The sequence below is a fragment of the Scylla paramamosain genome, chromosome 6 (genome assembly GCF_035594125.1).
Source record: "Scylla paramamosain isolate STU-SP2022 chromosome 6, ASM3559412v1, whole genome shotgun sequence".
In the NCBI taxonomy this organism is placed as follows: domain Eukaryota; kingdom Metazoa; phylum Arthropoda; class Malacostraca; order Decapoda; family Portunidae; genus Scylla; species Scylla paramamosain.
This window is the reverse complement of record NC_087156.1, coordinates 22,529,497-22,539,496: the sequence shown is the minus strand read 5'-3', so window position 1 is coordinate 22,539,496 and position 10,000 is coordinate 22,529,497. Positions and strand designations below refer to the sequence as shown.

Below are 10,000 nucleotides of genomic sequence, written 5' to 3'. Positions count from 1 at the left end.
TGCAGTTAGCCAGATCAGAAGAGCAGTTAGCATGAAAATAACGGTAGAAGACAGTTAGAGATGCAACATTGCGTCGATGAGAAAGAGGTTGAACATAGTTAGTTAGAGGAGAGGAGCTGATGAGACGAAAAGCTTTTGATTCCACCCTGTCTAGAAGAGCAGTATGAGTGGAACCCCTCCCCCAGACATGTGAAGTATACTCCATACACGGACGGATAAGGCCCTTGTACAGAGTTAGCAGCTGGGGGGTGAGAAAAACTGGCAGAGACGTCTCAGAGCACCTAACTTCATAGAAGCTGTTTTAGCTAGAGACGATATGTGAAGTTTCCAGTTCAGATTATAAGTAAAGGACAGACCGAGGATGTTCAGTGTAGAAGAAGGGGACAGTTGAGTGTCATTGAAGAAGAGGGGATAGTTGTCTGGAAGGTTGTGTCGAGTTGATAGATGGAGGAATTGAGTTTTTGAGGCATAGAACAATACCAAGTTTGCTCTGCCTCAATTAGAAATTTTAGAAAGATTATAAGTCAGGCGTTCTGTAGCTTCCCTGGGTGAAATGTGTGTGTGTTTATGTGTGTGTGTGTGTGTGTGTGTGTGTGTGTGTGTGTGTGTGTGTGTGTGTGTGTGTGTGTGTGTGTGTGTGTGTGTGTGTGTGTTTATATATATATATATATATATATATATATATATATATATATATATATATATATATATATATATATATATATATATATATATATATATATATATATATATATTATAAAATATGAGATGTATGAATACAGAAATAGTAATTTAGCTAATATTAGTAACGATGGATAATAATTTTTTTTTTTTTTTTTTTGTAAATTTTTACTACAAACATATTCAAGGTTTATCAATGTTCATAGTAACGAAATAAAATAAGATTTTTAACGCCTTGCGTAAACAATAATGAAATACAGTGGCAGTTCCGCCACTACTTGTGTTATTTCAAGATTTCTCGTCAAAAGTCAAAACAATTGTGTAATCGCATGATTACAGCACTAGATCGCTCCGAAGCTTCCTAAAAAGAAATCACAGCTTTTTCTTTGCTGTTGTGGAGTGCATAGAGGAAACGCGTCAGTGAGACTTTTGATTCGCTTGTGCCTGAAACGCTCGCCACCAATCAGCGGCCGCTTCGCTGTTATTCAAAGGGAGGGCATCGACCTGAAATGGGAGGGCACGGGGATGGTCACGTCCTTGATATGTGGGGGGCCACGCTCAGCTCCGCCACTGAAGGTTTCTAAAAGCACGCGAAAATTTGATTTGATGCGTAGAATGATTCCTCCGGGCGTGCGCCAGCTGCACGTGCACCTTATCTCCGTGGGTGTGAAAAATATGTGGCCATTGTTTGTTGTTTTGCTTTCTCTCTCTCTCTCTCTCTCTCTCTCTCTCTCTCTCTCTCTCTCTCTCTCTCTCTCTCTCTCTCTCTATCCTCTCCTCTCCTCTCTCTCCTGTTTATGTCCGTTCCATACCAATATACTCCCTCCCGTCCATCTCCCCTCCCATGTACGTAGATACTGTGAGGAGTGAAGATGGACAGGTAGGTAAGAAGAGCAACAAGGGATAGGCTTTCACGTAGACACACACACACACACACACACACACACACACACACACACACACACACACACACACACACACACACACACACACACACAGAGTGATGGAGGGTCTTGTCATCGCCTATCTGGCGAAAGGAGAAAATGACCAGCGATGACTTGAACACATGTGAAAGGAGGCGCTCCACAAAAAAATCAAAATACTCGTATACGCTGTGAAAATTCATGAATATTTGAGTGGTCATGGCGTCACGGGATCAGAGACGCTTGATTATATAGTGATCACAACCGTTTGAGGACTAATTAGGAGCAGTTTTCTACTGGCCTGCAATAAGAGTGTGTGTGTGATAATATGTATAGGAGTCTGATAGAAGATTCATCTTCTTACTTCAGGAGAATCATTCATTGAGCTACCACAAATGTTCAGAAGGACTCGTGTTTCACCCTGACCTCGACACGTGTGTTTTTGCTGGCATGTACCCAGAATGTGTCATCACCGAGCCACCGGTCTGCCACTGCGACTGCTTCTATCCCGCTGAAGTCTGCTCCTCTTATTACTACTGTAAGAATTCCTCTACACGTTATTTGCAATATTTACATTTTTTCTTTTCTTTCATATACTAAAGAAAAAACATGCATGAATACATCCATATTGATAAGAATCATATCTTGTTTTCCATATTTACAATGTTAACTGCATTGACCACCGCAGCTTTCTCATAATATACAGTCTCTTCTCCTTTTCTTCTTAATCCGGTCCAAATGTACTTTATGTCATCTTCAGGTAATGAAGGAGTCCCAGTCAAGCTAGACTGTCCCGATGGTTTGTACTGGAACCAAGACAAGAAATCGTGCGATTTGCCTGAATACGTCAATGGCAACTGTGTTCCTCCATCAACACATGCACCTATTACAACAACCACCACAACTAAAAAACCAGCGCCGAGCACAACTCCCGTTACTTCTCGCCCCACAACGTCCTCGCCGTTCACCTGTGTGGACTGTTCTACAGGCCAGCAGTTCTTCGAGCACCCTACTGACTGCAGGAAGTATATCCAGTGCACACCTTTTGGACCACAGGAGATGCCTTGCCCAGAACACAAGGTCTGGGATCAGAGTATCCTCACCTGTAACTATGAAACGACCACACCCTGTGTCACTGGAAACCACGTGGATTCCAATGGCAACTGCGTTCATCCGACAACTAGAACTTCCACTACCACGACCACCACCACCACAACCACCACCAAGGCCCCAGTCACAACACCAGGTGGCTCTGAGTGTGACATTACTTGCCCCACTCCGCAAGGACTTTTCCCACACCCTCAGAATTGCAACAAATGGGTACACTGTGACCATAACATCCCTTATGTGAAGGATTGTCCTGCTGGTCTACACTTCAATCCACAACTGAAGGTACCTTTTTTTTTTTTATCTTCCAGTGCACAGGGTTTCCTTAAGCCATATTATATTTTACTTGCCTTAGCTTTGCCCTCAGTAGTATTACAGTTGTAAAGTTGTAACTTGACACCTCAGTGATACCGAACTTGTGTGTAACCAGACCATCTTTTCCACTACAAGGTGTGCGACTGGCCACAGTCAGCGGGTTGCACCTCTGGACCAGACCACACCTGTGAGATTCCAACGCCCTTCCCAACCACACCAGCCCCCAATGCCAAAGAGCCCACCTCCAGTCCTATGTGTGACTGCGCGTGCTGCCACAAACCTGCAGACGACTGCACCGCCTACTACTACTGTGATGTATGTATTTGTTTGCACAACAACATCCTTTTGGTTTCTGTGATAGGTTATCCTCCAAAAAGTTGCTTTCCTCAGAGCAGATTTAGCCCAGACTTGCAATAAGAGGGTGTGCCTGTCTGACAGATTTCTTTTCTTCCTCAGGAGGACCAGTCACTGAGCTACCGCAAGTGTTCGGAGGGACTCGTGTTCCATCCTGACTTCGACACGTGTGTGTATGCTGACATGTACCCGCAATGTATCGTCACCGAGCCACCACCAGTCTGTCTCTGCGATTGCTACTATCCTTCTGCAGTCTGCTCCTCCTATTATCACTGTAAGAATTCCTTCAAGTGTTCGTCTCATTGCTTACTTTTCTCTTTTTTTTATGAACCAAAGAAAAAACGTGAATAAGTACATTCATATTATGAAGAATCGTATCTTGTTTTGCACATGTACAAAGTGGATCTCTCTCCTGTTGCATTGAATACCACAGCTCTCTCACAATGAATGACCCTTTATGCATGCAACCTCATACAGTAAAAAATGTATGTCCACTCCAGGTAATGAAGGAGTCCCGCTCAAGCTGGACTGTCCCGAGGGTTTGTACTGGAGCCAAGACGTGAAGTCGTGCGATCTGCCCGAGTTCGTGAACTGCACCATGCCCATCCGGCGTCGTCCCAACCACTAACCAAAGGTGAGAGGCTCTCCAATTAGCAGACACTAATTTCACTGTATAGGAAGGTATGTTCTACATCTTATCCTCCAACACCTTTGTCAACATGGAAATACTGAACTAATGGGCAGCATATCTTACGTGACATGGATCATGATTTTTTGTGTTGTCAGATGAAATTGTGCTTGACTCGTTTAACAGAAAGCCTGTTCAGGAAAAAGGAAACCATTCTTGATTTGATATTAACTGCAAAGCCGTGAATGTAAACAGTTGACCACACCTGTGTGTGTTGGCAACAAGCCATGAATGACATACGTATATGTTACTAACACAGCAACCCCATAGATCTGCGTAAACGCACTAGCAAACATTCATTGTTTACAACTTGTGATTGTGAAACAGAACATGCTAAGGGTCACTTTATTTTCTCCTTTTTCACCCGAACCGAACTCTGGAGCACCTGTAAGGTCTATGTAGCAGGAAGTAAAGTATATTTTCACAAGAAACAATTTTCAGAATTGGTTCTATTGCTATCTAATGCAGATGCCGCATCCTTGCCGCAGCCAGGAAAGCCTGACGGTCCACGATATATGCAGCCAACATCTCTTCTCTCTCTGCACGGACATAAGACTACAGGAATATGTTTTACTTTTGTTCAATTATACTGATATAAACTCTTGTTGTTACTAAGTCTCAAGATATTCTTATTCATTTTTTTCTATATGTTATTATAATTGTAGAAATATATATATCATTAAAACAAATAAAACATATTTTTGGTTGTAAATAGATCCGTATAATATGAATGAATCGTAATAAAATTTATTTCAAATACTAATATCTTGCCCACTCGATCCTATCTTAAATGCTACGTTGAGTTTTTTCTTCATATTAAGAAAATGAATGAATGAATGCATATACTGTAAAAAAATATAACATATAGTATAAAAGATATTCATAGACTGAAAACTAGACCTTGGAGAAAATGACGGAAAGCTGAAATAGTTTAGCTTGTCGAACTTCCCAGTAATTTGATAGTTCTAAATATTTTCAAGGGCTTTGATAAAAAATACAGATTACTTTTCTGTCCATTGATCAAACATAACAAGGTGATGTAACAACTGTAGGATAAATATTGCAAAGCCAAGCATTTTTCCCTCAATTTCCTCAATAGTCTAACACTGACAGTTTTCATGAACAGAGTGCATAAGCAGTTTCATTCTAATCTGTAATAAAGATATTATGCATTATCTAATGTCATTCGAATTCTTCTAAGTTAGGATTTGTTTTTAAGTCACTAGTGATAATCCGACATTATTTGCTTTGCCCGAGTAGTTGCAATTGCAGTAGTTCTTATGAAAATGTCGAGGCTGCATGGTCATTTTTCCTTTCCTGTCAACCATGACCGAAAAGAGCGTTGCTGAGGAGCAAGACTCCCCTTTAGTGTCCTACATGTACAGTGGTACCGCACGCGCTTGGGGGGGCCAAGTGGTCACCAGGCGCACGGGTTCGAATCCTGGATACGGTCCGAGGGTAGGAAGGGCATCCACTCGGGGTAACGGTTCCCAAACGCCAAATCCAAAAATCCTTCATCAGGAGGCACCATCTCAGCCCTAACAGACTAGGAAAAACTAGATGAAAAACACACACACGCGTGCTACTTTATCATTTTATTTATTTGAGTATCTATTTATTCATTTACTTATTAATTTATTCATTCATTCATTCATTCATTCATTTTACAAGAAGGCCATTCAAGAGCATATAAAAAGATAGGAAAAACCGTGTCACATACTCAGCTTCACATAGAGGTTCCAGCAGTTTGGCTGATTTCATTCTTTTGGTGTCTTCAAACTCACCCTCTGAAACAGTTTATGTCATAGGAAGGAGCAAACATTGATATAGTAAAGAACTTCAGAATGGGATGAAAGAATGAAGATCATAGTTAACCCTTGCGTTAGTAAGCTGGATAGAATAAGATTGAGGATAAGTGGATAGTCTTGATTAGTTTTGTTTTCTTTTATATTTTTATGTAAAAGGGACTCTTGTCATGGGCAACAAAAAGTATTAAGAGAGAACATTCAAAAAGGAATATCCAAAATTATTAGAAGCGTCTTAAAACCTTCCTCTTGAAAAAGTAGTCATAGGTTGAAGGAAATGCTGAAGCAGGCAGGAATTTACAGAGTTTACCAGTAAAAGGAATTAAAACTGAGTATACTGGTTAACTCTTGCATTAGGAAAGTGGACAGAAGGAGAGAGGTAAAGTAGAAAGTCTTGTGCAGCGGGGCCGCTGGAAGAGAAGAGGTATATAATTATCAAGATCAGAAGACTAGCAAAAGAGTTCAGAGAGGAGAGGAGAGGAGAGAGAGAGAGAGAGAGAGAGAGAGAGAGAGAGAGAGAGAGAGAGAGAGAGAGAGAGAGAGAGAGAGAGAGAGAGCAGTGATGCTATCAGGTTGAAAAAGGAGGAAGGTTGGGGAAGAAAAGTTGTTGGAATTTTTTGTTTTTTCTTGGCACCAGAAGTCACAAAGAAACTTAGATCTAGAAAAGTCTTTTGACATTTTCTATTCATGAAAGAGTTTTTGGTTGACTGGAGGACAGTGTTTGCATGATTCCGGGCAGAAATGCAAAGCACATGAGTTTTAAGAGATAAAAGGTTCAGATACCATTTGTAGGCGACCTCTATCATATATGTATAGCACGAAAAAAATACTTGAGTTAAACCAGGTTTTGCAAGGATTAGGGAGAGAGAGGGAATGAGGAATGTACACTCCCATGATAGACACAATCATCCCTATTATTTATTCAGTATACAGAGATGGGTTTCTGATGCAGAAACAGTAGTCATTCCATGGAAAATCAGAATAATACCTTCGCAGTTCTCCTCAAGTTAGCAGAGCCAAAACACATCGCTATGGAGGGTTCTGAGGAGAAACTGGAGTGATGGGACACGATACAGATATGAGACTGTGATCGGAGGAACCAGAAGGGAAGATTGAGTGATTTAATAGGCAAAAGGATTAGATGCTAGGAAAAGGTCAAGAATCTCTTGAAGGGCTATCTCCAAGACAGTCAGGAATATATTTAAAAAGCAGCAGTAATTACCCTAGGTCGTGGAAGATAACAGAGTTAAAGGCTTATTTACTAGTTTGACGAATGAAGGACAAAACTGGTGGGGAGTATTCGAGTCTCCAGCAATGGAGATCTGCGAGAAGAGAAACCAAGTCAAAGTGTGCTCCGCTTTGGAAACAAAATAGTCAGAGTTTTCAATAGAGTTAAATGAAAAGTATACAACACAAAGAATTTAGTTTGAGAGTGTGCCTGAAGTCAAAGCTTGATGCTAGGAAATTCAGAATACTCAAGAGCGTGGCTATGTGAGCAAGTAAATTTATTGTGCACTTAGAATCAACCTCCAGCTTTGAGGTGAAAGTAAGGATAAAGAAAGTAAGAGGGAACAGAGAATGAATTAGTGTACAGAAAAATCCCAGCAGAAGGCGACATATCCAGTAGCTGACATGCAAATAGTCATCTCTGGGCGATGCCGACTATTTCAATATCAGTTCTTGATTCACCGTTAAGAGGGACCTAAAATCGCCCCAATGTCGCCTTCACAGACTGGCATAGTTGTAGGAGCTCCTGAACCCTCCAAGCACAGCAGTTACCTTGATAGCGTGTTTAGCAGTCAACTTGGATGTAGGTAGAGGGTTAAGAATGTCGCTACCGGGCTGATAGTGCATACTTCTAACCCTATTATCGGTGACGTAAAAGAGAATTCATCACTCCACGGTACCTCTAGCCATTTGTTAGAATCCCACACACACACACACACACACACACACACACACACACACACTATATATATATATATATATATATATATATATATATATATATATATATATATATATATATATATATATATATATATATATATATATATATATATATATATATATATATACATATATATATATATATATATATATATATATATATATATATATATATATATAATTTTTTTTTTTTTTTTTTTTTTTTTTTGAAGGGCAAAATTTATAAGAAAAAAGGTCCACTGGGATGCTGATCCCCAAACAGAGTCAAGAGCAGTCTCCAAAAATTAAGGGATAAGTGTCTTGAAACCTCCCTCTTGAAAGAGTTTCATAGGAAGGAGGAAAGTCATAGGAAGGAGGAAATACAGAAACAGGCAGGGAGTTCCAGAGTTTACCAGTGAAAGGGATGAATGGCTGAAAATATTGGTTAACTCTTGCACTAGAGAGGTGAACAGAATAGGGATGAGAGAATGAAGAAAGTCTTGTGTAGCGAGACCACGGAAGGAGGGGAGGCATGCAGTTAGCAAGATCTGAAGAGCGGTTAGCATGAAAAATAGCGGTAGAAGATAGTAAGAGATGCAACATTGTGGTGATGAGAGAGAGGCTGAAGACAGTCAGTTAGGAGAGGAGTTGATAAGACGAAAAGCTTTTGATTTCAACTTGTCTAAATGAGCAATATGAGTGGAACCTCCCCAGACATGTGAAGCATATTCCATACACGGACAGATAAGGCCCTTGTACAGAATTAGCAGTTGGGAGGTTGAGAAAAGTTGGTGGAGACGATTCAGAACGCTTAACTTCATAGAAGCTGTTTTAGCTAGAGATGAGATGTGAAGTTTCCAGTTTAGATTATAAGTAAAAGACAGATGGAGGATGTTCATTGTAGAAGAGGGGGACAGTTGAGTGTCATTGAAGAAGAGGGGATAATTATCTAGAGGGCTGTGTCGAGTTGATAGAAGGAGGAATTGAGCTTTTCAGGCATTTAACAATACTAAGTTTGCTTTGCCCAAATCAGAAATTTTAGGGAGATCAGAAGTCAGGCGTTCTGTGGCTTCCCTGCATGAACTGTTTACTTCCTGAAGGGTTGAACGTCTACGAAAAGACGTGGATAAGTGCAGAGTGGTATCATCAGCGTAGGAGTAGATAGCACAGAAAGTTTGGTTTAGAAGATCATTGATGAATAAAAGGAAGAGAGTTGGTGATAAGACAGAACCCTGAGGAACACCACTGTCGATGGACTTAGGAGAAGAATAGTGACCGTCTACCACAGCAGCAATAGAACAGTCAGACAGGAAACTTGAGATGAAGTTACAGAGAGAAGGATAGAAGTTGTAGGATAGTTTGGAAATCGAAATTTTGTGCCAGACTATCAAAAGCTTTTGATATATCTAAAGCAACAGCAAAAGCTTCATCAAAATTAGTAAGAGGATGACCAAGACTCAGTAAGGAAAGCCAAAAGATCACCAGTAGAGCAGTCTCGACGGAACTCGTACTAGAGATCAGATAGAAGGTTGTGAAGTGACAGATGTTTAAGAATCTTCCTGCTGAGAATAAATTTAAAAACTTTTGAGAAGCAGGAAATTAAAGCAGTAGGAGCGTACTTTGAGGGATCAGTCACCCTTTTTAGGAACAGGCTGAATGTAGGTAAATTCCCAGCAAGAAGGAAAGGTTGATGTTGATAGACAGAGTTAAGAGAGTTTGACTAGGCAAGGTGGAAGCACGGAGGTACAGTTTCAGAGAACAATTGGAGGGACCCCATCAGGTCCATAAGCCTTCCGAGGGTTAAATCCAGCGAGAGCATGGAACACATCACTGCGAAGGATCTTAATGGGTAGCATGAAGTAGTCAGAAGATGGAGAAGAGGGAGGAACAAGCCCTGAAGCATCCAAGGTGGAGTTTTTAGTAAAGGTTTGAGCGAAGACTTCGGCTTTAGAAATAGATGAGATGGCAGTGGTGAGGAATGTACGCTTCCATTCCGGACACTGCCACTACTGTTATGTGTTCAGCACGCAGAGACGGGTCTCTTGACACGGAAGGAGTGGTCATTCCAAGGAAAATCAGAGTAATGCCTCCTCAGGTCCCCCCAGTCAGCAGAGGGGAAAACACTAGAGGCACCTCCGCTTTGGGAAATCCTGAGGAGGGATTGGAGCAATAGGACAAGAGTAAGAGTTGAAATTGTG

General features: G+C 40.9%; 1 protein-coding gene across 1 annotated transcript in view; it reads left to right on the top strand.

Annotated features, from left to right (window-relative positions):
• LOC135101047 (mucin-2-like) overlaps positions 1-10,000 on the top strand; it is a 46,747-nt gene that overhangs the window by 28,052 nt on the left and 8,695 nt on the right. The window contains exons 9-12 of the mRNA XM_064004621.1: positions 1,974-2,142; positions 2,365-2,996; positions 3,162-3,341; positions 3,483-3,654. Of these exons, the coding sequence (XP_063860691.1) occupies positions 1,974-2,142; positions 2,365-2,996; positions 3,162-3,341; positions 3,483-3,654 (1,153 nt within the window). The remainder of the gene's footprint in view (positions 1-1,973; positions 2,143-2,364; positions 2,997-3,161; positions 3,342-3,482; positions 3,655-10,000) is intronic.